Source organism: Falco naumanni, chromosome 11 (assembly GCF_017639655.2).
Source record: "Falco naumanni isolate bFalNau1 chromosome 11, bFalNau1.pat, whole genome shotgun sequence".
NCBI lineage: Eukaryota > Metazoa > Chordata > Aves > Falconiformes > Falconidae > Falco > Falco naumanni.
Genome location: NC_054064.1, coordinates 7,220,178 through 7,247,638, shown reverse-complemented (window position 1 = coordinate 7,247,638; position 27,461 = coordinate 7,220,178). Strand labels below are relative to the sequence as shown.

The 27,461-nt window shown below is 58.5% G+C and overlaps 2 protein-coding genes across 4 annotated transcripts; one reads left to right on the top strand and one right to left on the bottom strand.

The window, feature by feature from the left end:
- Positions 1–140: 140 nt before the first annotated feature.
- Positions 141–14,730, top strand: STX6 (syntaxin 6). Of its 3 annotated transcripts, XM_040610826.1 has the most exons (10): positions 141–238; positions 2,517–2,686; positions 3,313–3,407; positions 5,169–5,231; positions 7,461–7,583; positions 8,892–8,998; positions 10,664–10,758; positions 12,415–12,464; positions 12,582–12,789; positions 14,338–14,730. In XM_040610826.1, the coding sequence occupies exons 1-10, from the start codon at positions 204–206 to the stop codon at positions 14,463–14,465; spliced, it is 1,074 nt and encodes a 357-aa protein (XP_040466760.1). In that variant the 5' UTR covers positions 141–203; the 3' UTR covers positions 14,466–14,730. The 3 variants fall into 3 exon arrangements, with proteins under 3 accessions (XP_040466760.1, XP_040466761.1, XP_040466762.1); XM_040610827.1 differs by lacking the exon at positions 10,664–10,758 and having other exon boundaries at positions 178–238; XM_040610828.1 differs by lacking the exon at positions 14,338–14,730 and having other exon boundaries at positions 178–238; positions 12,415–12,700.
- Positions 14,731–15,805: 1,075 nt separating this feature from the next.
- On the bottom strand, positions 15,806–25,896 carry KIAA1614 (KIAA1614 ortholog). The gene is given in 13 exon segments (XM_040609917.1): positions 15,806–16,417; positions 16,790–16,974; positions 17,100–17,212; positions 17,719–17,959; positions 18,694–18,823; positions 18,912–20,161; positions 20,869–21,024; positions 22,202–22,265; positions 22,892–23,186; positions 23,188–23,528; positions 24,210–24,233; positions 25,072–25,168; positions 25,581–25,896. Coding segments are annotated over 10 exon segments (2,964 nt in total). The 5' UTR covers positions 23,524–23,528; positions 24,210–24,233; positions 25,072–25,168; positions 25,581–25,896; the 3' UTR covers positions 15,806–16,223.
- Positions 25,897–27,461: the final 1,565 nt, after the last annotated feature.

The window sequence follows — 27,461 nt, the reverse complement described above, 5'->3', positions numbered from 1 at the left end:
CGCCGCCACCTCACACGGCCGCCGTGGCGCCGCCCGCCTCAGGCGGCCGCTGTGACGTCACCCCGGCCCGCCCCACCCCCCCGCCGCGGCGGTGTGCGCAGGCGTGCGGCGCGTGACGGCGAGGGCGGGGCGTGGGGGGCGGGGCGCGGCGGCGGGGGCGGGGCGGGGGGGCGCGCGGCGGCGGCGGGGGCGGCGGCAGCGCCATGTCGATGGAGGACCCCTTCTTCGTGGTGAAGGGGTGAGCGCTGCCCGCCGGCGGGCACCCCGCGCCCTGGGGGCCGGGGAGAGGGCCGGGGGGGGCTCCCCCGGGCTGGGAGCGGCCTCCCGCAGCACGGCAGGCCTGAGGAGGGGCGGGGTGAGCGGCGGTCGGGGGTCTCTGGAGGCGATCGGGTGGGGGAAAATGGCGTCCCCGTCCCCCCCGCCTTGTCTGTGGGCCCCGCCGGGTGCCCGGCGTCGAGGGCCGGGCGCGGGAGGCCCCGGGGCGAGGCGCTGTGTGCCGGGCAGGTGCCGGGCCGCGCTCGGGCCTCCCCTCACGAAGCGCTCCCCGCCGCGCCGGGTAGGCGCCCCTCGGGGCCGGGGCCTGGGCCGGGGGAGGCGGGGGACGCCCTGGCCGCAGGTGCGGGTGCTGGCACGGTGGCCCGGCTTGGGGACAGCCTGGCTGCCTGTCCCCGCAGTCAGAGCTGCCGTCAGAGCCAGGTAGCAGCGGCTGGGAAATGTCGCCCTTGGGGGGGTGTCAGCAAGAGGCCGGGGGTGCCGGCCGGAGGGATGGAGAGGGGCAGGCACCGAGTTGCGGCAGAAACCGCAGCCTGGACTGCGGGCGGGAGTGGGAGCAAGCAGAGAAGGGCCCCGAGCCCAGGCAAACACAAACCAAAGGTGCTCAAGGCAGGAGGAAAGAAAAATCGTGACTAATAAGGTGAAAGCACCTTAGTCTCCAAGATCTACCCCAGGGCCACCATCAGCTCCTGCTGCAGGGCCAGTCTCCTACCACATGTCGCAGTGGAACAGCTCTCGGGAGCAGCGGAGGCTCCGAGGGGAGCGGTGGGGAAAGCCCTGTGAGGGCGAGAGGTGTGGGAAGGGATGCTGGTGCTGCCGGGGAAAGTGAATCGCTGCCAGGTTGAACTGGTGCTGAGGGGAAAAAATAGGAGTCACCATGGGTGGGGAGTAAACGTCCCGTCAAACTTCCCGGAGAAGTTCTTGCGCCGTGCGAGGAAGGGCTGGGAGGGGAGAAGGGATGTGCTGCCGCTCCCAGTGTTAATTATTACCCAGTGGTTCGAAGGGGCTGGTGGTGGTGGAGCCACCGGTGTTGCATTTGGTTTGCTTTCCTGGTGTTTGTAACTCCTCCCGTCACAGGATATCCAGGTCTGCTTTAAATTCCTGCTCAGATGAAGGAAAAAAAAAAACAAACCAACAACCAAACCCAAAACTTTGCTAGCAAGTAGTGGAGGGAATGAAGCTTGCCAGATCCTCAGTGCGGGCTGCTGACTTCAGGGCACTAGCTGTGGCAGACTCGGAGCCGTAGGCGTGTGAGAAGAGAAGGGCATGTGTTAGGGTGTTGAGAGTCTGCAGCTTAGACAGCGAAGTTGAGTACTTCAGGCCACAGTGTAACATAAAGAAAGCTGATGGCCTGGCACCCCTGTAGGTTGTGCGCTCAGTTGATCTGTCCTGAGCTTCCCTCGCTGATAACCTGCTTTCCTTCACTGGGGATAAACACTTGCATCTTAACGTGGATGCTTGTGTGCAACCTCTTGGGCTTGCGTGGTGGCCACCTTTCATGCCAGAAAGTCTGGTCTCATCTGCATCCCTCATTCTGGCTCCCCATGAACCTGGGGGAGGGCTTCACAGCTCAGGACCACAGAGTTTGTAAATACAGATGTCCACGGTGATGGACCATGACCCAAACTTACAGACCCACTTGCCCCAAACCAGCAAAGCAGTGTTCAGTGCTGTCAGCAAAGCCTACCTTCCCGTGCTGTGAATGCATTCATCTCCAAAAAGCTTAGAGCAGCAGAAAAGACTTCTGTTCCCTAAGCCAGCATAGTAGAGCTGTGTATTTTTTAAATGCTGAATTAAAATAAACAGTGCTCCACTCAACAGCCTGCCTGGCTGTGTTGTGGGGACAGTTCCTGTAATTCTGTGTGCCCTTAGGGTATCTGACATAGGTAGTCAAGAGGCTTTGGAGGAAAGCTGTTGAGAGGAATGCAAAACATTAATTGCCAAAGATGTGCCTTGTCCAGACACTCTGCCCTGGCTTGCCTGTGTGACACTTCACAGAAACTGCCCTAAAGAAATAGGTCCCTTCAAGCTGACCTGTAAGTTGCTGCTCAGTGCTTTGTGGTGCAGACAGGATTGTCCAGCAGGTAGGGCAAATCCTTATTTTACAAAGTATACTAAAACTTGTTTGAAGGAAAGATGTTTGGGAGAAGGCTGCTCAGCTGGGCACAGGGCTGTCCTGGTGTGACTGCTGTAGGGCAACTGATGTTAATCCCTTCGCTTCTCTTTAATCACCCTGGCTGCAGGGAGGTGCAGAAAGCTGTGAACACCGCCCAGGGGCTCTTCCAGAGGTGGACAGAGCTCTTGCAAGATCCCTCCATCGCCACAAGAGAAGAAATCGACTGGACCACTAATGAGCTCAGGAACAATCTGCGGAGCATCGAGTGGGACCTGGAAGACTTGGATGAAACAATTAATATCCTTTCTGTGGTCCTTTGGAGGTAGGGGTGTGCATTTCCCGAGTTGTACTAAACGGCTGTGTACCAGTGCTTGCCAGTAGTTGCTTTTTGAAAAAATCAGGACTATTTGAGGTCAAATTTTGCATTTACATCAGCTTTCCTCAGAGTGCAGATGGGAAATTAAGGCAAATGTGTTCAGCAAAAGGATTTTCCTTTTGCCTTTTTGTTTTGTTTTCCTTTTGACAAGGTATGTTCCAAGATGCTTTGTTCCAGTAAGCCTATTGTGTGCTGTATGAATTTGGATTTCTGTATAGTCAGTCATACTCCAGGCTGGTTTCCAGAAATACTCCTTTTTCCTTGTGTTCATCTGAACGCTCCCGAAAGCGCTGTGCAGCATCAGAGAACAAAAAAAAAAAAAAAAAAAAAAAGCAAGAGAGAAACCTCACACTGGTGCATGTGCTGCACAGTGCGTTCCTGCTATGCCTGTTTTTTCCTCCAGTGTTTCATATGTTGCTAATCAAATTTTGGGAAGAAGCACGTCGCAGTGGCCATTTGGTAGGTCCCCGCTGAGGCACGCTTGGGGTTTGTCGATCTGTGTGCGTACCCACCACCACTAATGGGGATTCCTTGACTCACTGCCTACGCATTGTTGAGGCAAACCCACGGAAATTCAACCTCGATGCGACGGAGCTGGGTATCAGGAAAGCCTTCATCACGAGCACACGGCAGGTGGTCAGGGTAAGGAATGTGGGTTTGGGGTGGGAGTGCAGGGAAGGCGTGGGAGTGATTAGGCGGTTTAAAAAAGGAAAGCTTGTGGCTGTTTCTGTGCTGAACTGGAGAGCAGAGAATAAACCTGCTACCTGCTCTCTCTTAGGCTTCCTCCTCTTCCCTGTGTGCTCCCTCCTGGGGCTGCCCAGAGAGGTTTGGGGCTGCAGGTGCCCCCTGTGGCATACTCTCCTTTTCCTGCTGCGGCCCTTTAAGTCCTCACACCTGTCTCACAACAGCAAGCCTGGGAACCTATAGTAACTGGAGAAGAAGAGTAAAGATCCCACTGTGATGCAGGGGAGGCTAGAGCTTCTCTTCAGAGTTGAAGGAAATCGCAACTGTCCTGTGCTATTGTTGCACTAGTTTTCAAAAACAGGGAGTCCACTTTGAACACTGACAGGTGGTTAAAGCCTAGCATTATTGACATGGTGACTTCAGCTTCCTACCTCTACCAAACAACCACTAGATTTATTTTTAACTTCAGGGAGATTTTTTTTGTTTGTTTAAGCTCACACTTAGAAGCAAAAAGAGAATTTTAACAACTTGGTGGTAATAAATAGAGACGAAGCATCTTCTCAAAAACTTCGCTGCCTGGTAACAAGCTGATAGTTAGGAAGTTTTCTCCCTATTAATAGCTACACTGAGTTTAGCTTAGTTTCTGCTGTTCCTCATGACTCCGATGTTCCTGCTTCACAAAACGCATTGCTGTGGCTGGCAGCAAGCATGCACCCTACCTGCAGTCCTGTGGTCTGGATGCAGTTCCTAAGGCTTGCTGCGTGGGAAGGGATCCTGAAACCGCGCTGGCTCCGGGTAGCAGGCAAGTGCTCGCTGCCTTGCCCTCGATGTGGTCCGCTCCCAAACCCACAGGATCAGGCAAGCCTGCTCTATGGTCCTCTTTTCCTGGCTGAAAAGTGCTGGCTAATGGGTTTTGGAGCAGTGTTTCTTACTGTTAAATGAAATTCATTAGTGGCATTTTGCAGCCCACTTCCAGTTTCCATGGGGAAATTCCTGACGCACAGCAGCATGCGTATTAGCTGGTGAGAAGTAATCGAGTGGGATCTGATGCTCTTGGGTGATTTATTACACATCTCTGGACAGTAAAATATACCTAAATGTGCTGGTGACATCAGAACTGTGCTGGTGGATTAACCTCTGCTAGATCATATTGACTATTTGCTAGCCTACCCTGTGAAAACTAGACAACTTTATGTTGTGATGGGGAGCCTTCTGTGGCTAGTGATCTCCAGGAACTCAACAGCAAAACTTAAGTGGTGAAAGAGAAGATGTAGGCATAGTCAGAGAGGACAGCCACAGGACAGGTAGTCTGTCTCATACTGTGCAATATAAAACCAGATGCAACTGGGAATAAAGTACAGAGGCTTACAGGCTTCCAAGACCTTGAGGAACATAACTCTTTCTTACAGTCTATCAATGGGAATATTAAATGTTATACAAATTGTTTCTGGCTGTAGTGGAACAAAATGTGCAGTAAATAAGGAATATTTTCAAAATATCCCATTGCTGTTGATTCTAGTATTAGTAAAACAATGAACTGTGATGAAGCTTTCTACAATACCTTTCTAGACTCTTTAAAACCATACATTTTCAAAGAAAACCTCCCTTCCCTCACCCCCCCTAAAGAAGCCTTGCTAGATATAGACAGCCCTGTAGCACCCTGAAACTGCTTGTCACCTCAAATCCAATGCTTACGTACCACTTTTGTTGAATGAACAGGAAATGAAGGATCAGATGTCAAACTCCTCCATGCAAGCACTGGCTGAAAGAAAAAACAGGCAGGTGAGAACCAGAAACAGGCAAGTTGAGTGCATGCAGCGGCTGTTTGGTACTTGAAGGAGTGAGGAGGATTTATTTGCTCTACCAGCTGTTGTCTTAAGGTACATGTTAGGTGAAACTTACATTTTCACTTACTCCAAGGCCCCATGGCGTAAGGTAGTGTATAGCGTTGATCAAAACTGTGTAAAAGCTGTTATTACAATATACATCCTGTCTGTAACTCATCCCGTTAAAAGCCTTTGTTCTGGGAAGGGGCTTGCATGGTGCAGCAAAGCTGTGTGTGAACCGTGTCTGTTCTGCTGACCTGAGAGAGCTGGTTCTCACAGGCACGTTGCTGCCACCCTCTCAAAGCAGTAAATCAGCACTTGCCATCTGTCTCTGTCTTCAGATCTGGTTGTGTACAACTGTCAGTGTTGCATCATCTGGCAGTAAGGGGAATCTCCCTCCTCCTCGGGGGGAACGGACTCAGAATCCATGTCAGTGAATGTAATCCCGTGCTCTGCTGTATTTAGGAGCCAAAATGCTGCAATATCCTTTCACACAGCTGCCTTGTGTAATAGTTAGCCATGTAAGAAGATGGAAGAAGCTCAAGGAGTCTCAAGCTGTCTGTATTTGTAATCTAAGGAATAGGAATAGATGCAGCTTGTGTTTCTTCTCAGCTGATGAGGAGGCTGTAAGGAGATCGCAGAGCTGCCTCAGTAAAAGTCGGTTCATCCTTCGTATGATTTAACTTAACTGGTGGCATCAGTCTTGCCACTTGTGGCAAAAATGACAAATTGCAACAAGCTACCGAGAAGCACAGAGCTGATTCCTGAGCTTGCTACAGGGTTAATTGACATGATTGGCAAACACTTGAAGAAGCGAAGTCCCTTACACCCTTGCTCAAACAAGTCTGTAGCTGTGTCTGTGTTTTGCTGTTTTCCTTTGCGTGAAGTTCCTGCTAGCTGCGGGAGACCATATGGCCCAGCTCGTGCAGTGACATCTGGTCAGGAAAACCGACTTCCCTTTGCTGTCTTCCTCTCCCTTCCCCAGTTCCTCTCCTTCCTCCAGACCGTGAAGCTTTTCCAGCGTGCCTTTGTGTCCGAGAGGCTGGCTGGTGGCAACCTGACCCTCACAGGCTAAGGCTGGCAAACAGGCCTTCCTGCTGAAGCTGCAGCAAAACAAGCACACCACGCTAAATAAGCAGTAGCTGCAGTTGCCACAAACTGGAGAGAACCAGGAGCTTGCTTAGTGTCTCAGGGGCAGACAAAGCTAGATGTCCTGCTGGCTTCCTGCACAGTCAGCCCGTTGGCTTTTGTCACTCTGCCTTGAACCTTGCAAGGCAGATGAACTGCAGAGACTGTTTTGGGTTTTGCTTGCCACAGCAGCCTGGTCATTGTCTTGCTGTTCTTCATAAATACTCAGCCATCCCCTCCTGCCCGTGACCAGAAGCTGCAAGATGGTCTCATTACAAGTCGACCTTGCCACCACGCTGGTGGGCAGGGTTCCCTAACCCATTCATAGTGCTGCAGGGTGCAGCTCCTCACCTGTGGGCCGTGTTCGTTCTCCAGTGTCTGTCACTCATGTTATACTCCTTCCAGGGATGAGATTTAACTTGGCTGGAAAGCCATGTCCCTGCTGGCTCTGCACAACCTTCTCCATTCAGGTTGTAGAGCTTGTAAGCAAGTGTGATCTTGTATGCTGGCAACTGAGCAGTACGCCGGAGGAACAGGTAACCTGAATCAAAGAACATGAGCACACAGCACTGCGAAATACCACGCTATTTTATGGTCAGCTTAACTGGTTAAGTACTTTATCCAGACCCTCTTAAGCCCCTGTCATTAGTAGTACCGTGCTCAGTTCGAGCTATACATCTGTTAACACAATGTATCGGGATACATCCCAGCTCATGTGTCCTAGCATGCAGTGCTGCCTCTCGAGCAGACCTTTGCTAGTCCTTTGTGCTGTGCAGACCTCCTGTGCGTACCGTCTGTCAGTCGTACTCCAGCTCTCCTGCTGCTGGAGAGGCACATCTGCAATATCATGCTGCAAAGACTTCCCAGGCTGGCATTTTGGCATCGTGTTGTTTTAGTTCCTAACACCACTCTGACTGAGTAGCACTAGAGCAGGAGGAAAAGGGTGTTGTATGCGTGTGTATGGGAGCGTTGCCTTGTCTGCCTTCCCCCTACACCTGTATAGACGGGCTGTAAGCAGATACAAGGGTGTTGCTAAGGGCTCTCTGCATCTGTTTAGGCACTCCTGGGAGAAAGCGGGAGTCAGAGTTGGAGCTCTGGACCTGACAAATACAGCCGTCTGGACCGGGAGCTGCAATTAGCAAATTCACACTTCATCGAGGAGCAGCAAGCTCAACAACAGGTAAGGCAGCTGGCACCATGCGGACTAAATACCTTTGCTTGCCAAATGAGTGCTGGGGATGAGGTACAGGCTGTAAGAAGGAAAAAAAACATTCAGTCTTCGGCTGGTCTGGATCCAGGGACCCAAGAGCCCTCCTCTTTGCTTGCAGTATATACCTGTGCATGTGTTTCCTGTACACCACAGCCTTGGATGCATCCTGGTGCAGAGTTTTTAACCCTTGAGGCTTGAGTCTTCTGCTCTGTGCAGAAGGCAAACGATGTGAACTGAAGGATGTAGCACACTAAGCTTTAATACTACGGGGATTGCTGAAATCTTTGGAAAAGCAGAAATGTTGCAAACAGAAAAGAGCCTGTTTCTCTTATGCGGCTTCCCCTAAGCTGAAAAAATGAGCTGGTGTTTGCTGTTGTTGGTGTGCATCTTCATCAGAACAGGCTAGAAGCAGGAGCACATGCCTGCTTCCTTTTCCTGCCTTTGTCAACAGGACATTCGTGAGAAAGCCTGTGCATGGGTTTTGCAAGAGCCCCTGGCGAGGTGCTTCCCCGCTGCAGGGGCAGTTCGCCCGGAGGTGCAGACCCACGTGCAGCAGCCCACTCAACACGGGCCTTTAAACAGGCAGCTCCTTGGAGATGCCAGACTCTACTAAAGCTAGTAGATGCTGCCTGGGCTCAGATGAGTTTTACCTAGTGACTCTAGGAAGATAAATAGATTCAGAAATAGGTAACTAGGGTAAGTCTAATCCTTAGTGGGACTGTGCCCTGAAAGTGACTTAAAAACATCAGCAGACCTATTCCTTTGGCACAGTCAGAGCCAGGCTTGCTATTTTTAGCTGTAGAAGCTGCAACAGCCTTTACTCACATTAACCTCTTGTTAGCTGCAGCAGGTTCCAGGTTATGTTTCCCAGGCGCAGCATCTGTGTGGCTCCCTGGTGCCCCGCTGCCATACCTGCAGTGGATGGGGCGGCTTGTGGAGGTTTTGGTGAGCAGCCCCTGTGGCTTTCAAGAGTCACTTTAGTGGTGGGTGTAGCCGGGAGGGGAGGGGGCATGGCTGAGCTGAGGCTGGATTTGCAGTGATGTCGACTGCAGCCTGCTGTGCCACAGGGATGCCATGCTGGGGAGGCTTACCTGTGGCTCTCACGTAGACATTTCTTAGGAATGCGGTCCTCGTTCCTGGTGGCTTAGGGCTGTGCTCAGGCCTTGCAGCTGACGCTGGCCAAGCAGTGAGTGTCTGTCCACTGGATTGTCTGGTGCCAACCCAGCTGCAGGAGGCAGCAGACCTGTAACTGCCCGTTTCCCTTCTCTTTGGTCCCAGTTGATTGTGGAGCAGCAAGATGAGCAGTTGGAGCTGGTCTCTGGCAGCATTGGAGTGCTGAAGAACATGTCCCAGCGCATCGGTGGGGAGCTGGAGGAGCAAGCAGTGTAAGTGTGAGACACAGCACCAAAAATCCAGTGGGGTGTGGGGTTGGCTGCCACACAGCTGGTAGTCCATGCACGCGTATCTACCCCTGTTAGGGCCTTGAATTTACTAGTCTCTCAGGCAGCCTCTCCTAGCCAACCTTTGATTTTAGGCAGCAGAAAGCGTTTCTTACTGCAGCCTGCAAGGATCCAGCTGCAGTCTCATTGAAAGCCTGCACCTAGGGCAGGCTTGGCTGCCAGTTTACCCTTCCTTCTCTCTCCTTTTTATGGACCTTCCCTAAGGCACACAGTTGGCTCCTCTGCTTCAGGCATCCAGCAGTACTGAACAGATGAGGAAGGGAGGTGCTGTGTAATGGGGATACTGGGCACTTTCTCAGTCCATGGGGTTTTGTGCTGCCCACAGATAACTGCTTGACCTGGGGGCTCTTGGCTCTGCCTTGCTGCTCTGAAACGCAGCACAGAGCTACTATTCATAGTTAAAGCTAAAAATATCCCTCACCCACGCAAAGGGTTAAAGGGTAGCTCACAAAATAATTTGCATCCATCCATTTACATATAAATTAGATTTCTTTCCCAGTGCATGTCCTTTGCAAACAACTGCATATAGTTTCCAGTTATGCAGGCTAACAGCTACCACTTCCAGAGGCTTGAAGGGTTCAATGCCTAAGAGCCCTCCTTGGCTGATAGAGACTGGAGGGCTATGTCCCTTGTGAAGTGACGTCTACTTTGATGGAGAGGAGGAACTTTACACCTACCTCCTGTGTGAAGTTTTGCGGCATGAGAGTGTTCTGCTGTCATAGAAACACGTTACTGTGGTGTGTCCGCTTCCAAGTCATCACATAAGCCATCAGTGCTTGCTAGACAGTAGCAGGTAACTACTGCAATGCGTTTTTTTACAACTTTTTGCCCACTGAATGAGGGTTTAACAAGCACTCAAGAACCCCAGATGAAGGAAGTTGGTCCTTTGAAATATGTTAAGCTTTAAAGTCCCGCTGGCTGGAGACAATCGGATTGGTACCTTGATTCCAGATGCGCTTGTTTCTCTTCAAATGGGCTCTTGGCATTGACAAAACATGGCTTCATGAAGCCATGCTTCATGAAACATGAATCGTGTTCAGATTCATTACAGAATTCAGATTCACTGCAGTCGCTGTGTGGAAGAGGCAGAGGTGGTAGCTTCCATGCAGAGTTCAAAAAGCACCTTAAAAGCAATTGCAGATCTCATTCATGCTTGATACCTGACTGGAACAAGATTTTAGCTTCAGTTGCTAAGTCCTGAACAAGGAAAGAGATTTAAAGTCCAACCTGGCACCTAGATCTAAGTAGTCTCTGCTAATCAGAGACTGTAAGTGAGACTTTCCTCTTAAAAGGAGGAAATTCCCTGCTCCTCACCTCGCAGGGGTGCGTAGAGCTCAGCCGTGAACATGCAGAGGACCAGTCCAACAGGAGTCCCAAATGACTTCCCACTTTCCACCAAAGCAGAGCTGCTGCTTCAGCAGGATTTCTTTCCCCCCTTGGTTGCTTTCAGGAGACCAGGCTGTGTTGTTTTCTCTGCCAAGGTGTGATACATTGATAACATTTGTGTTTTGATCAATGTGTGTGAGCGTGCCGAGAAATGCTGAAGGGATGTGCCACTTGCTGATGAGTGCTGTGCTTCTCTGTCCCCAGGATGCTGGATGACTTCTCCCATGAGTTAGACAGCACTCAGTCACGGCTTGATAATGTCATGAAGAAGCTCGCCAAAGTGTCTCACATGACAAGTGGTAGGTCCTGGAAAGTGGGATCCAGTCCTGGAAAGGGAGAGACAAGCCTTTGGATCTTTGGGCTGGGACACTGTGTGCTCCCACCCACCGACAGCCATCCCAGACCCAAGCAGAGAGGAGGGAGCAGTTCTTGGTGCCTGAAAGAGAGGGAAGACTTCCAAGCCCTGCAGCTGCTCCTGCCCAGACACTGCTCTGCAGCCTGTCCTTTGCCTTTGTTTTATTTACAGATGCCTTTCTATTTATGCTGCTACTGCTGCGGTGGGAAAATCCCCCTCTAGATGCTAGGAGGGGAAGCTCTGCAGCCTCGTGCTCTGCTGCAGTTTCCTGGGCTGTCTGCTGAACAAAAGCTTTCAAGGTGCCATAAAACACTTGCCACCTCGTGTGGCTTCTCCCACACCAAATGCTTGCCTGCAGCAAGCCCCTTCCCAAATCCCACCTGCCCTCAGGCTGCTGGTGCCTGCCTGCCTGCAGGCCTGTGTCAGTCAGATACATCTCTCAGCTGGCAGAGGAAAGAGGTGATTTCTGCACCGGGGGGGAGGCTGAACCCACAAGAAAAGTCCTTATAAGGCTGTGCCTGAAGCCGGTGGGCTGGCAGGGTGCCGCGGGCAGAGCAAACAGGAAACCCAGCGTGCCTGCCGGGAAGTCCCCCGCCGCCTCCTCGCCTCTCCGAGCACTGGCGGTGCGCCCAGCAGTTGCCTCCTCCCTTACCCCTCTCCCGTAGGTGCTTGGGTAGGTTATAGAGGCAGCATCGAGTCGGGAGGAGAAGTATTCTTCAGGATTAGGCTGGCTGGTGGATTAATGAGGTGGTGGAAATATGGCCCTAGAGAGAGCATTTGGAGTGCTGATGGTGCACTTGGGGTCACCAGTAGCCCAGTGGCAGCACAATCGCTGGCAAACTGTGTGTATCTCCCTTTTCCTCTGAGAAAAATGCTTTGATCGTTGCGGAGTGCTTCTGAGAGTTGTGAAAGCATTTCTGCTGCCCCTGGCGTTGCATGTGGTGGGGCTGACCAGCAGGGCTCTTCCTGGGGTAGCTACCATACCCAGAATTTGGGACGGGGTGCCAGCAGCCCTGTCCCTGCTGCTGCACCGTGATCTCATCTCACAGGGGCTTTATCTCACCGTCACAGACACTGCTACAGACAGATAGCAGCTCTCAGAGGTGATGCAGTGATGAGCTTCTGCAAAACATGCATGGGGACAGCAAGGTGTAAAGACATCCAGGGGAGACCTCATTCCTGGCACTCTCCTAAGTGGAGCTGTCACAAGCTCTTCCTGGCAGAGCTCTTTTGGGCAGCTTTCACTGGACCCCTTCTTGTTCCTTCAGCAAACAGGTTACTCCCTGACTGAACAGCAACACCTAGCAGCTCTCTGCTTCTTCCTCCTGATTGCTTTTGTCCCAGCCAATCAAGTTTGTTTGAAATTGAGGAGAAGCCTCAAAATTCCCACAGCTGTCCCCAAAAATGCATGTGTCCTGGAGGAGGAGTGCTGTTGCCCCATGGACTGCAGTGGGGCACGCTGCCAGAGGAGCTGCTGCTTTGGCTTTTTGTAGCTTCTTTAAGCTTAAATTGAGCTCCTAGCAGTACAGTGAAGAAAACCTCTCCCCCGATTTTTCTTCTCTGTTAAAGCAGGAAGACTGATGCTTCCTTTTCCTTCCAGATCGACGGCAGTGGTGTGCAATTATCGTCCTCTTCATCATCTTGCTGGTGGTGCTTATCCTGTTTTTTGTCCTGTGATGGACTGAACTTCCTCGGACACCCCCTCCCCGCCCCCTCGCCCCTGTAGCATGGGGAAATGAAGCTCTCACCATTTCCGTCCGCCCACAGAGATCCCCAGCAAGAAAACCCGCACCCAGCTCTTACCATTCTCCTCCGAGGACCGTGGCTCAGCCAGCGTCTCACCTGGACCCGGGGAGAGGGGGCGGGGGACTGGAGCTGCCTCCTCCCCCGGTGCAGTGCGATCTGGACCTGGGCTCCAGGTTTGGACCTTGGCAGCTGGAGGGGGACTTGACCCCTGCGCTTCCACCCCGTGCAGGTAGGAGCCGGTTGCAGCGGTCCCAAGCCGCCTGTGGTTGGATGCGGACACAGAGCAACGAGCCCTGGGGAGGACGGGACAGGGGAGAGGAATGAATTCACTGAGCATTACAAACCACATCGCCAGCCCGCGGGTGCTCGCCAGCCAGAAACATTACCGGGAGGAGCGGTGGTGTGAAACCCCACGCGGCCATGGCGAGGGAGGGGAGTCCCGGCTGAACTCCCCCTGCCCCACGCTGCCTTCCCCCCACGGGCTGGCTCCGTGCCGCCGACTTACCGCCGAGGTGCCACGGCGAGTCTGCAGCAGCACGTTCACATCCACCACCCCTCGGCAGAAGCTTACGCGCAGGGTGTAGCACCCTGCCGTCGGCCAGCCCGGCACGGTTACAAACCCCAGAGCTTTAAACCTGGGCTGATGCACACTGAAAGCTGGCAAACAACCGTTAGCTGGAGAGTGAGTTTCTTAAAAGCTTTTGAAATTGCCTCCTTCGTTATACAAGCCTCTAAAGCTCATTGATTGATGCTTTCTTTGCCCTTGTATAACTGAGTAACTGCTTCTGTTTAACAGCTGCTTCCCTTTGGCAAGTGATTTGTCAGGTCTAAAATAACTTATTTTTTTTAAGAAAAAAAAAAAAAACTTTAAAGATTTTTTTTTTATGACCATTCAAGCTACGTTCTCTCTGTGGGTGCACGACGTGCATTATCAGAGGAACGGGGCTCAATTATGTATTTTAAGTGCATATGAACTTGTAAATAGGATGTCTTAATTTTTCCCAACCTCTGTTTTTTGGACACCTCCGTCATAAGCAACCAAAAGGCAGGAGATTCACAGCTAGGTCATGTTTCTGTATTACTTCCCAGTCTTTTTGTTACCTTTGAGTTGCTGGTCGCTTGAGTTGTCTCAGCAGTGTCGGGTAGCCTAGTTGTCTCCCTCGTACAGTGAATTAAGAGTTAGCCAGGAGTTCAATACCAAAATACGATGAAGAAAGCTCACCCTGGCAGCATCACTGGGGAGTAACGCAGACGGGGGTTTCGTGCTGTAAACGCCGATTGCAGGGTATGGGGTGGCTCTTCAGGAAAACAAAACCGATTTCTTCCTGGCGTCTGCTCCCATATTTAAGTTGCAAACACCAAAAGACTCGGGACAGGCTGGCTTGTGCCTCCCATCTGGGTCTCAGATGGGGCTGGGGGAGGTGGTTAATTGGTGCTGATGCTAAGACTTCTGCTGAAATTGCAAATCACCCCCGAAAATCATCCTCCCCAAGCAAATCATCCTCCCCAAGCGGGAAGCTCACCACCAGACAGCTTTACCTCCGGGATGCTTAGCCCAGACTGAACACTCCTCCCCACCGGGTTTGTGGCTCCCTTCAAGCAGCTGTGTGACACCCCCCCTGCCCCCCCCCCGACAGCCGGCGGCACCGTGTGCCGGATGGGGTTTGGGGGTGTCTGTGAGACCGAGCTGCCCTGCCGCAGCCTGCACGGGTGCTCTCATCGTTAACACCCACGTGCCCTTAGCACCAACCCGTGCTAATTCTCTTCATCCTTGCAGAGCACCTCGCTTCTTTCGGTTACGCTGCAAGAAATACGCGGTGTCTCCTTTCCGAGGCTGGCTATCGCAGTGTCTGTGTAGCTCCTTGGGTTTCATACCTCTCCGAGAGCAGGTTCCCGGGAGCGTGAGTCCGAGCAGGGAGCAGGGCTCGCTGTTGGCCGGTGTTTGCACACCTCTGATCCCCGTCTTACTTTCGGCGTGGTTGTGCCTGCTCCGGGAGTGACTGCCGGCGCTCCGTGCGGGACCGCTCCTTTGTTAGAGGGCGGCCCAGCTGCTGGCGTCACCGCAAGCCACCAGACTGTCTTCAGTCACTTTTCTTGTGTACATTTGCTTTTTCTGTTGGTGGTGGTGCCCCTCCCTTTAACAGTGAATAAACGCATTGCTGCTGTGTCACGCTGGGCAGCGGCAGAGATCACGGGTCGTTCGCGCAGTGACCTGGCTCGGGACACGCGGGTGGTCTGGCACGAGGTGGCAGGAGAAGCTCCCACCAGCATCTGCCAGGCATCACCCTCCTGGCTTTTAAGGCATAAGCGGTAGCTGCAGTTTCTGGGGTCTCCTCTGCGCCTTGAGCAGCTGCTGCCCAGATGTGGGGGATGCTGCAGGCAGCTGCAGCCCAGACGCGTGGGCGCCAGCGTGCAGAGGGCAGCCATTGCTGCCGTGCTCCTCTGTGTGCCGGCCTCGGCGCCTGCTGAAAAGGCTTGTCCCCGCGCAGCCACCCCGGCGCCGCGGCACAAGTTTCCCCTTCTGTGGCTGGAAGGAAGAAAACCCCCAAACCAGCAGCAGGAGCGCAGACCCCTCTAATTAGTGACGGATACTTGCAGGCGCATCCCCACCGCTGCCCCGGCAGTGCTCGCAGGAAGAGGAGAGCTTCCCCCCACCCCCCACGCTGCTCGGTGGAGCAGGGAAGGGGGGTTCTGCTCTCTGAGGGACGCTGCAGCTGGCTGAGCCCCCCACCTCTGCCTGTCCAGGGCACCCCCAGCATCACAGCACTGTCAGGAGGCAGCTGTTGGAGCGGGTGGGCCATGGGAAAGTGGGCAGCAAAGAGCCTGAGCCCATCCAGAGCCCTCCCCCCAGAACACAGGCTGCCGGGGGGTGCATGGGGAGAGCCCCTGCCAGCACAGCTCTCTGGGGAGCGCGGCCCCCAGGAGGCCCGCCTGCTCCGCAGACCGAACAGGTCCTTGGGCCCCAAAGACCTCCTGCCCTCAGGTGACAGTGTCCGCAGGCCGCACACCATGGCGCCCCACAGCCAGGGCGCCTACAAGCTGCCCACTGTGGTGAAACTTTGGGGGGTGGGGGGCTGGCTCAGCCCCATGCGAAGGCTCCCAGACCTGGCTGCAGCTCCTGCACCCACCGGCAGCCCCGTGACCCCGGGGCTGGGGCATGTCCTGTTCCCTTGGCCAGCCCATGCCAGCAAGCATCACCCCAGCCCCTCCGTGCCACCCACAAACCAAAGGCACCCTGTTTCGGCATTACTTTTTTTTTTTTTTTTTTAATCCTGTTTGAAATAATTTAAAAGAAGCCCACCACCCCTGCAGGCAAGGGAGCCCTACATCTCCTGGGGTCACAGGGATGGGACATTCCCACCTCAGTGCCCAGCAGGACAGACCCACCCTGACTCCATGGCAGGGCTGGGCTGTTCTCATACTTGGGGCAGCTCCTGGAGACACTGGACACGGTCTTGGGGGTCCTTGATCCCACTCTGTCTCCTGGGGGGCCAGGAAACCCGCCTGCCCCCCACCCCGCAACGGGAAGCCGAGTATTGCACCGGAGCCGCGCAGATCGTGGCACCGCGGGGCAGCTTGCTCCACGCCGTGCTGTCCTGCAGCATCGGGGCATGTCGGTGGGATGTCATCCTCCCGCCGGGCTTCCCGGGGGCCGTGCAGGGGCTACCGGCGTGCCGGCCGGTGCCTGAGCACGCGGAGGGACAGGGTGTCCGCCTGGAGCAGCAGCTCACGGATGCGGGCCAGCCCCAGCCCCGAGACGGCCGCCCCGTTGACCTGCAGGATCTCGTCCCCCACGCCCAGCAGCCCCGCGTACAGCTTGGCCGTGCCGGCGTCCGCCATCTCCTGCACGTAGACACCTGCGGAGAGGGACGGGGCGGGTGAGCCCCCCAGCCTGCGCCCCACGGCTGGGGCTGTGCCCCCCAGGGGTGCCCGGGGGCCGCACACTGTGCCCGGGCACGGGAACAAATTCACCAGGAACAGCCTTTGGGATGGGCTGTGTGTCCCCAGCCAGGGGCTGGTGGGTACACGGGACTGTGCGTGGCCAAAGCCAAGTGTGGCAGCGACCCCCCATCCAGTGTCACCCCAGAGGGCTCAGATAGGATGGAGCAGCCCCCTCCACCCATCCCTGAGCTCTGTCCTGGGGGGGGACGAGAGCCACCGTGGAGGGGCTGTGCCGTGCCGTGCCTCCCCTGGGGCTCGGGTGAAGCTTTGGGATGACCCCACCGCACCTGTGTCAGGCCGGCCGTGCCCGGAGGTGACACAAAACCCGAAGGCGCCATGGGGGGGTCGCTGCAGCTCCAGCTGGCTGGTGCCGTCGGGGAAGACCTCGACCACACGCCCCACCGCGTGCAGCCGCCCGGGCGCCCCGATGTCCTCCACACTCAGCGAGCGCCGCGGCCCCGAGCCCCCCTTCCTGTGGGAAGAGGGGAGATGGGGTGAGTGGGGACCCTGGGAAGATGCTGAGGACCAGATGATGGGGCTCCCAGCCACTGCGTGTGGCTGAGCACCCCAAAAGAGCCTTTCCAGGCCCCGTCCTACCTGTCGGCCGCAGGCTGGGGCAGGAGGTAGGCGCTGGCGCGGGGTGCCTTGCCCAGGAGGGGGTGCAGGCTCTGGACAGAGGCAGCTTTTTGGGGCTGGCAGAAGGGTGACACCTGGGGAAAAAGCACCCAGTTGAGATGGGGACAACCGCAAACACCGTGCAGCCCTGTGCCCACTGATGCGCTGAGGGAGCGGGGGGCCATGGGGGCATCCCACACCCCTGCCCCCCCCACCAGAGCCCCCCCTAAACTACCACTGAGGAGGAGGAAGCTGGTGTCCCCTGCCCCAGCCCAGGACACCCACCCAAGGAGCGGGGTTCTTGGGGAGGCACCTCACTGCTCAGCTGGGACCCCACACCAAATTACCCCCCGCTCCCCTCCCCAAATCTGCTTTTCCACCAGCCCACCCACCCCTGGCTTGCTGCTTGCTCCTTCCTTCCCACTCCCCATCTGGCTCCAGGTTTTTCAAGCCCCTTAGGCAGCTTAGGGGTGGCGCATGCCCCTCCCCCCTCCCCGGGATCATAGATCGATGCTCAGGAATGCTTCACCCCCCAGCCCAGCGCCCCCCTCCTGTGGGACCCCCGGGACCCCCCCTGCATGGGGTGACATTTCAGGCTCACCAGCTGCAGGGACTGCAGGGAGGGTGACTTCTTCACGCCAGGGCCATCCTGGGGGACGCTGCTGGGGGCCGGGAGCTGCTCCATGCTGTAGCAGCGGAAGCGGCCCAGGCGCTGCTTGGTGCTTTGGCTCAGGCTGCACAGGAGCTTCTTCAGCCCCGACGCCGAAGCGCTGCTGCCCTTGCGGCTCGCTGGCCGCCCCGGCTCCCTGGATGGAGAGGGATGACGGCCATCCACCACGTGCCTGCAGGGGGAACAGGACCGGCAGCTGCCTCGGGGCTTGGGGGGCGTCTTGCACCCACCTTCGCAGCCTTGAGAGCAGCAGCACGGTGAGATCAGGGTGCACGGTGAGACTGGGGTGCAGCCGCCCTGTGGCAGTAACCTCGCATGCACTAGGGATGGCTTCGAGAGCCAAAGAGACCTGAAGGGCTCCCTACCCATTTTCCCCGTAAATATGGGGGGTTTAACACCTCTCAGACCTCCCCTGCTCTCTGCCTGAAGGGATTGCATCCTGGCAAGGAGCTCGAGCGACCCAGCGCTGCCTCCGAGCCCTCCTGCCAGGCTGAGACATGCTGCGCCTGGGCCCAGATCCAGCAGGATTGTGTTTGGTGATCCCCAAGGCAGCCCTGGGGCTGACAGCATTTAGCAGCCGATTTTTCCCCCAAAAGGGAAGAACCTGGCACTGAGCTAAACACCTCCAAGGTCACCCACCATCACGTCTGCTGCAACACCCCCCCAGTGGAACCAGATGTGGGGTGAAATGCAATTCCCCCAAACCCGCTTGAACACACATGCAAAATTATCACCCCCACATTGTGGTTTCTGGGAGGTTTTTTGGTGCCGAAAGGCAGAGTCCCACTGGGAAACATCGTGGGGGGGCTCAGCCTGGCCACATCCTGCTGCACTGAGAAGGGATGCTCAGGGATGCAGCACCCACCACGCAGTGCAGGATGCTGGCAGCCCCTCGCTCTCACTCACCCGCGTGCCGCACTCCCGGCTGGCTGCGGCTGCTGCTGCACTCCGGGCGTCCTGGCAGCTCCCCCAGGGGGACGAGCAGCCTCCTGGGGCGTAAGGGCGATGGGGCTGGTGATGGACTGTGACGGTGCCCCTGCAATCGCAGTGAGACATTCACGTCCCCACTTTTCTGGGGACCCCCACCCACGCCGGGTGCCCCTGCGCTCGTGTGGGTCTCTTACCTCTGCCTGTGCCTGGGGGGTCTGGCCCGTGGGTGTTGTTGCAGTTGTTGGTGGACAAGGCACGGAGGGGGCTCCCTGGGAGCCACCTGGGGCTGCAGGGACCCCGCCGCTCCCCCGGCCCCACCGTGCCCCCGGGCTGGCAGGGCGCAGCGCTCCCAGCATCCCGCTCTGGGCCCCCGCTTCCTTGGCTCGACGCCCGGCGGCTGCCACTGGAGAAGAGGGCTTTCCTGCAAGGCACCTGGGAGCAGGCCTTTTTGGTGGGAGGGGGAGCGGGGAGGTGGATGCCCGACGTGGGGGTGCCGGCCCCCGGCTGCGAGGAGGGGTCCAGGGGCTCACTGGGCTGCTGTGGGGTACGAGTGGCGTTTCCCACCCCCTTGCTTCCCGTGGGATGCTGGGGGGGATCCCCGTCCTCCTGGCTACCGGCTCTCCCTGGCAGTGGGGGGCAAACAGCCCCCGTCCGGCTCGTGGCACCACCAGAGCCCCCATCCCCCGCACGGGGGTCACCGCTGGCTGCACTTGCCCCTTTCCCGGCCCTCGCCTCCAGCTGCGGGGGGGCACAGGGGGCCCTGTGCCCGTGAAGCCGGGGGTCCCGGTGCCCCCGCAGGTGGGGGCTGTGGGGTCCTCCCTCCTCGCTGTCTGTCCGGCAGCCGTCGGAGGTGTCGGTGCTCTCCAGGGCTGAGTCCACCTCGTCGATGTAGGTGACGTCCCCGATGTACGTCTCCTTGATCTTCTCGGTGTGGATGTGCTGCCGGGAGGGGAGGATCCACAGTGGGGACCCCCGGGGGCCCAGAGCCCTGGTTTTGGGTTCCAGCCGGGCAGCACTCGGCCCCCCGCTGTCCCCTGGGACGCTTCCTTGTGCCGCAGGGCTGCTTTCGGCCACAGTGGTGGCCACCGGTGTGTCTGTGCCCTGGCCGCCAGCAGCACCCAGGAAGGAGCCGCAGGCGCTGCACTTGCCGCCTGCCACGAGGTCGCCGCTCTGGGCTTTGGGCTGTCCAGCCCCGTCCCCTGGCTGCCTGCCCCTGGCCGGCTGCAGCGAGCCCAGCGCCGAGCCCAGCGCCCGCCGGTGCCGCAGCTGCAGCCGCTCCAGGTACCGCACCTCGGCGTCGCGGGCCGACTCATCCTCGAAGCGGACGCGGGACGGGGATGGTCCCCGCGGCCGCCGCGGCTGCCCGCAGCTCGAGTCCCCACTCGACGAGTCGCTCAGGCTCCCGCCGTCCCGCGGGGCGATGCTCGGCCTCCCGCTGGGCTCCCTGGCGTGGGGACAGACCGATGGGGGACAGGCCAGTTGCAAGGGCTGCCCAGCTTCCTTGGGAAAGCGAGGCAGGAGGGGGAACCCCTGCAGAAGCTGGAGCAGGAGGAAAAGTCCACCTGATGCTCCACCCCGCTGCCCTCCAGCCCCCTGCCCGGAGCTGATATGGTGAGAGGCTACGGCGATGCCCGGCTGCCACGGCACAACCGCCATCACCTTTCCCCTGCATCGAAGCGTGCGGTGGCTCGGTCCCAGGCACCGAATGGCACAGGACCCACACACAGGGCAAACTGCGGCTTTGGTACAGCCCCCCAGCCCCGAGCCTCCCTAGGGAGGTGCTCCCCATCAGCTGGGAGACACAATCCCCCAGGCAGCCGGGAGCACACGGTTCATGCCTCCACATCATCATCAAACACAATTAAACACCCCGCAAATATTACGCTGGAAAGGTTTCACGCGTGCCCGGGCAGAAGGATGCTCCTGCGAGCAAAGCTGCTCACGCACGGGGATGGGGCTGCGGACCCTGGCTCTGCACACACGGCTGCACGCTCTGTACATGTGCCGGCACGCGTGTGCACGCTCTGCACATACATGCACACCCTGCACATGCACCAAATCCAGATTCCCCCCCGGAGAGCGCTGTGGCAGCGGGGTTGGGGGCGGGGGGGGGGGGAGAGGCAGGATGAGGCCCGTGGCGCTGGCACTGACCTGGGGTGCGGGATGGCGGTGGCCGCGGGGAGGAGGAGGATGTCGTGGCTGGCGCGCAGGGGGTTCGTCCGAGCCTTCATGCGGGCGCGTTGCAGCAGCTGCTTGGCCTGCTCATGCCGCGGGCTCAGCTCGAGCTCCTGCCCGGGGACAAAGGCCCTGCAGCCCCGCAGCAGGGAGCGGGATTAGGAAAAAATAACAGGGATTAGACATGGTTTAACGGTGACGATGAGGCTGCTCTGCCCAGAGAAAACAGGGCCCAGCCTCCATGCACAGGGACAGCCAAGCAGGAGCCCCCGTAACTCCCGGTGCCAGGCGGGAGGAGGTGGGTCACACCCCACACCGGTGATGCTTTGAGGGGGCTCAGCGCCCACACAGCTCGGGCACCGACCTGGCCAAAGCAGCGCTTTGCACCACGAGCACCCCAGAGTGGGTGAGGAAACCGAGGCAGGCATCGCCTCCAACCCCCGCCGGTGTAAATCCCACAGCGACGTGAACACAGGTAGGTTTGGGATAACCCCCCTGTCCCGGCTGCCTTCCCTTGCTTGCAGGGGGTCTCCCCTCCACCCCCACCCCCCCCCAACACTTCCCCAGCTGCAGGGTGGGGGATCCATCAGCTACAGGAGGGCACAGCCCTGCTCCAGCGCTGCCTTCCCAGTTGGCCATGGCCCTAATCCCTCTGATTAAAATAATCAGCTCAGGCAGTTGCTTTGGGGAGCCTGGCCTTAACCTTGTCATGGCAGGAGGGTGGGCGCACGCCAGCCCCCAGGCAAGCCCCCTGTGCAGCACCGGGGGGGGGGTCCAGGCTCCCCCCCAGCTTTTGGCTGCCCCTGCTCATGGGGAACGCAGCACTCCCGGCTCTGCCCTGCACCCCGCAGCCACCGGCGCGGAGCAGAGCCAGTAACCACCACACAGGGGGGTCTTCCCCCCACACTTGCTTCCCCCACACAGCTCCCAAGCTCCCAGCCTGGCTCCCCAGCCCACCCTGCTCACCTGCCTGTCCCACCTCTGTATTTTTAGTCCGTACCTCTAAGGTTTATCATTAGTCCAACAAGATTACACACGCCTGCTGCCTCGATCCTCTTAAGCACCTGGAACAAATTTCTGTCCCATTCTCTTCCCCAGCTCCCTTCTCACCCTGGGGTCCTGGTGGGGACCCCTGCCCTGCTCGCACAGAAGCATCACTGGAACCCTGCCGTGCTGGGGGCCTGCCCCCCAGCCCTGCCCCAGAGCCCCACCGAGCCCCAGCCCTGCTTTGAGGGGTGCATTTAAAATACAATTCTGGGGAGGGGGAAAGAAGCAAACGTCTGTCTCTGCCACACTGGGACCAACCTACCTGCAGCCCTCGGTGTCCTGCAGCGAGACCCCCGAGTCCCAGTCCCCGTCACTGGCTGGCACCTCTGAAACGCAGGACAGGGAAAAGTATCAAAAGCCTGGCTGGACTGCAGCCCCCCCTGATCCACCTCAATAGCACCCACGGACCCCCAGCCCCACTCCTCAGCCCATCCCAACAAACACCCTTCTCAGGGCAATCCCACCCGCTCGGCTCTGGAGAGACCCCAGAGGAAGGGGACATGGGGACATGGGCAGCAGCACCTGGCGCGTGCGCCCGCAGGGATGGGCGCTGCGGGGTCATTAGGGCAGATGCTTTCAAAGGAGGAATTAAATCCCTTTCCAGGTGGCAGCTGGCGAAGGGAAGGTGATGCCCGCAGAGACCTTGACTGCCCCAGAAAGTGAATTTCTTGCTTTTGCTTTTCGCAGCGACATTCCTTGCCAGGACGCCGGAGGGACCCGGCAGCACCCAGAGCACCCCAGCGATGCAGCACCCCGCTTTGCCTGCGGGCACCTCCTACAGCTGCTCGCAAAGGGGATGCAGCACCCGTGGGGGCCAGGGCAGCCCCGGGGTGCAAACCAGCCGCGTGGGAGGCTGGAGGACAGCACCGAGGACCCCCATGTGTCCCAAAGCTTTTCCTTCCCGCACCCAGCGGCTCTACCGGAACAGCTGTCACCTGCCCAAATCACGCACCGGGAGCGGCGAGGCCCAGCACCTCCTGCAGCAGCCGCCGGTTCCTCTCCACCCGTTCGGCCAGCGAGAGGCTCTCCCAGCCCTCTGCCACGGTGGGGGACACGGAGGGACCCTCCTGGTCCCTTGGCAGGGTTCGTGCCTCTTCTTCCAGGGGAGGTCTCTCATGGGGGGAGGCAGAGCCCCGGGACCCGCTGCCCTTGTCCCGGGGGAGCTCAGTGCCTCCTGGCACATCTCCCCTGGGTGACGGCACCCGCCAGAGCCCCGGGGTGCCAGTGCGGGGTGCCGGGGCTGGGGGGGCCACCGGCCACGGGCTCCCCGCCATCCAGCAGCCCATCCGTCAGGTAGGTGCGGAGCTGAGCCCGCGGCTCCACCGCCGCTGCATCTGCCCCCGGCTTCCCCCGCCGCGGCCGGGGCTTCTTGGGTGAGGGGCGCTCAGGGGGGCCTGCGGGGGTCCCTGACCGACTGCTCCCCCGCTTCTCCTTCAGTGCCTTCACCTTGCTCTCCAGGACGGCGTGGGGGCCACGGGGGGGATTAGGGGGCTCCGGCAGGGCAGGGCTCCGGCCGCCGCTCTGGCCGTGCTGCCTGGGGGGCCGCGGCACCCGCCGTGTCTCAGCAGGAGAGCCCCCCTCCATGGGTCCTGCGGGGAGAAAACCCAGGGGAGGGTGGGCTCGCCCCCCCGGCACCCACCCTGGTGCCTCCTAAAAAACACACCTCTCCTGGCCACCCGAGGCTCTGCCGGCAGCGGGCACCGTGATGTGCCCAGGGTGTCTGTGATGCCACCGCCGCCGTGCACGGCCGGGTGGGGAAGGGGACAGGGACATGGCCCAGCACGAGGCCACCCAAAGCACTGACACCAGCATCGCTCCGGAGCGGGTGGGTCCCCAAAGCGGGTGGGTCCCCAAAGCGGGTGGCCTTGCCCATGCTTTTTGGGGCACCCAGCAAGATGCCCCCGAGGGAACCAGGTCAGGCCCCCCGAACCCCCGAGAACCGAAATCCCTCGCGGCTGCACCTCGCCGAAGGTCCCACCCGGCAGATATCGCCCCCCCGCTCCCCCCGGGGTCACACGTGTCACTTGTCCTGCACCATCCTCCTGGGCCCGGTGACACCCAAGTGCCGCTGCCCCCCTGCCCCCCGCCGGGAGCATCTCGCCCCACCGGACCCCCGCAGGAGCCTCCCCCGTGGCCGGGGTTGCAGAAGCCCCCCGGGAGCCCCCCCCACCCCAGGATCCCCCCCCTACGGCTCAGGGCAGCCCCTCGCCGCCCCGGGGCAGAGCGGCAGCGGGACGGGGCTGCGGGCGGGAGGCGAGGGCAGTCCTTACCCCCGGAGCGGCATCGGGAGGGGGCTGGGAAGAGGGAGAAGAAGGCGGAAGAAGGGAAGGAAGCAGAAGAGGGGAAAAAAAAAATTAAAAAAAAAAAAAAAGGACAAACCAGCAAATCCCAGCCCCTCCAGCCGAGCCAGAGCTCAGCCGCTTGGCTGGGCTGCGGGGCCACGGCCAGCCCTGCCTCCCGCCCGGCCCCCCGCCGCCTCCTCCACCGCCTCCGCCTCCTCCTCCTCCTCCCCCCTTCCTCCTCCCCCCCCCCCTCCCCCCCTCCCCTCCCCCGAAGCTCCCCGGCCCAATCCCGCCCCCCCCCCGCGGCGTGGGGGTCCCGGCTGCGGGGCGGGGGGCCCGGCCGCCCCCCGGGAATGTCCTTTGCCTGGGCTGCGCGTTCGGGACGGAGGGGGGTCAGCACGGCCAGCCCCCTCCCCGGGCCTGCCGAGGGGGCACCCCCCGGGGCTCTGCCCCGCACCGGCAGCTGGGGCTTCAGGAGGCCCAGAAGGATGGGGAGGGTGGTCCCGGCTGGGGGGGGGGGGCTCCAACCCTCCCCAGCCCGGCAGCCCAGCCTGCTGGCTGCGGGCACCCCCACCGGCATCACGCCTCGGCCGCTGCGCTAAACTTTCCCGCAGGCCAAACCCTGGCCGGAGCTCACAGCCAGGGCCAGCTGAGCATCTCCAGGCGGGAGGGCAGGGCGGTGGGAGCCAGGCTTGCCGCACCCACCCACCACCACCCCTCGGCCCAGTGTGCACCCTGCACCCCCCCGCCGCTCCCCACGCACCAACCCCCTGCCCTTCCCCCTCCCCCCCTCCCCGAGACCCCTCAGAACTCATCACATGGGGTGAGGGTCCCGGTGGGCACCTCTTACCTGGGGGTGCTGGGGATGCCGTCCCCGGGGGGCAGCAGGGGTGCTGCGGGGGCCATGGGTGCCCCGGTCCCGCTCCAGCTGCCGCTTTAAGCTGCAGCTTTTGATATTCGTGATTGGTTTCATAATCCCGATCAAAAGGAAATCACCAGGATTATGAAATTGTTTTAATCCTCCCGGCTCCAGCCGCACTGGCGCCTTCCAGCACGAGCAGCAAGAAACCACACTGATCTCCTTAAAACACCCCCGGCACCCCAGTGGTCCCCATCGTGGCCAAAAGTGAGCCCAGGGGCTTCCCTCCCGGCGGGGCTGGCCGGGCTCGCAGCAGGCATCAGGGATGACTCCTTGCTCCATGGGGAATGGACCCAGCACCTTCCCCCCGCTGCTCCCCGGCAGGAGGGGAGTGCTGGCAGGTTTGGGTGGAAGAGCCCAGAGCAGAGAGACACCCCCCCACACCCCGTACCCCAGCCCTGGGGTCTAACCTCCCCTGCAGTGCTGGGACCCATCCTTACCTCCGTGCTGTCCCGGAGAGGGACCCCAGCTCCTCTGTCCGGGCTGGAGGCGTGAAACGCACCGCAGAGATGTTGTCCCCATTGAGCTGGGGACAACTCAACCGGTGAGGTGCCAAAGCAAGGGCAGCCGGGCTCCTGCCGCCAGCCAGGCAGGGAGCTGCAACCGGGATTAAATCTCTGGGAAGCGGCTGGTGTGAGCAGCAACAGGCTTAGAGCGATTTCAAGGCACTGGGCTCTCTTCTGGAGGAAGATTGATTGCAAGAGACGATGAAGAGATTTAAGAGAGCAAAATAAAAGCACAGATCCCAGACAACCCAGAGCCAGGCTACTCAGCCTCCTGGCCACCTACTGTGCAGGCAGGACGACACTTTGGACCAGGGACAAGCTGGAGAGAGGCAACCGAAGGCTCCCAGAAGGACCAAGAGCCTTTAGCTGGTACAGCGTGTTCCAGGCAGGTCTCCTGCAGCATCACCCCTGGCATGTCGGGTTTGAGACCTGGGCACCTTCCTCTGAACCCCTCCTGCCCCCCTCCAACATCTCCCTCCTTCAAGCACCTCCACCTCCTCCCAGGACACAGATGTCCCCCACCTCCGGCCACCAGTGACAGCCCACCGCTCCCAAGGGCGCGCGAGCAGCATCTTCGCAGAGCGTGGAAGCAATGGCTTCGCGCGGGGATGTGGCACCAGGGGTGGGACGTGGGAAGAAAGACACACAGACCGGGGACAAAAGAGCCATCAGATCATTGGAAAACAAAGAGCTTGTAATAATGAAAAAAGGACAGATTTCGTAACCAATCACTTTTTCCTTTGAAAAACACAATCACAGTAACTTTGCTTTATACAACCACCTAGAAACTATGAAACAGTATCACATTGTGCATTTTTTTTTTTTAAACCTACTTATCAAGAAGGGTATTCCACACTTCAAAAATTATATCCATTTGGGGAGGAAAGAGGAGACAGCTAATAGCGCAGTCACAGATACATCATGAGTCCAAGCAAGCGGCAATTCTTTGTCCTCACCTTTTCCACTTAGCCAAAAAAGAAGAGTGGAGAAGGGGATAGCAAAAGAGAAAGGAGGAGGAAAGAAAGAAAGCACCCACAGAGGACTAATCACACTCCATAATTACTTTTGACATCTACAGGGCTTCATAGAAAGATCATTTAGACCAACACAGTGGGGAGGGGGAGAGGAAGGCGGCAGCGGGACCCGGGGGGAACTTTGGCATTTCCACCCCGGGCCCCTTCCAAAGGCCAATCCTTCGCCAGGAGGACCTACGGGACGGAGAGGTCATCACAAGTTCTACCAGGCTGCCCAATTTCTCCTCTGGAGCAAAGAGTTTGCAATTTGGTTTCTAATAGCTTGAGGGACTGCCAGGCCATGGGGCATCTTCCCAGGCAGGGTCGGTGCCTCTCGCCCACCGTGGCACGGCTCTGCCGGGGCTAGAGAAGCCTCCGACTCCCACCGGGAACAGGGCTGGGGCAGCAGCACCTGGGGGCACCCCGCAGCACCATCGCCTTCCTCTCCTCCCCCAGCCAAACCTGCGTTTCTCTTGCAGCTGGGATGCTGCAGCTGGGGCTGAAGCCCCCCCAGGGATGCTGACACCGATTTAGCCCCACGGTGCTGGGGGGAGGCTGACAGCTGGTGCTGAGGGGTGGGATTTGGGATGGCGTCATGTAAAGGAGGCAAGGTTTGATGAGGTGACAGCCACCGAGCCCAGCCGTGACTGCAGCAGAGTTACCATAGGGATCTTCCACTCTTCCCTTAGGAACCCCAGCCCCTCTTTTCCAAGGAGACAAAACAAGCCGATCGCCTTCTGGAATAAGACTTTAAATTAAAAAAAAAAAACACCTATGCTTAAGGCAGAAGATCACCTTCCCC

What these genes read in the sequence shown, in the direction of transcription:
- STX6 (XM_040610826.1), top strand. Translation starts at nt 204, where the DNA reads ATGTCGATGGAGGACCCCTTCTTCGTGGTGAAGGG. An exon ending in AGTGTCTCACATGACAAGTG is followed by an intron (nt 10,759 to 12,414) that starts GTAGGTCCTGGA and finishes TTTTCCTTCCAG; the next exon opens with ATCGACGGCAGTGGTGTGCA. An exon ending in TGCGCTTCCACCCCGTGCAG is followed by an intron (nt 12,790 to 14,337) that starts GTAGGAGCCGGT and finishes TCATCCTTGCAG; the next exon opens with AGCACCTCGCTTCTTTCGGT.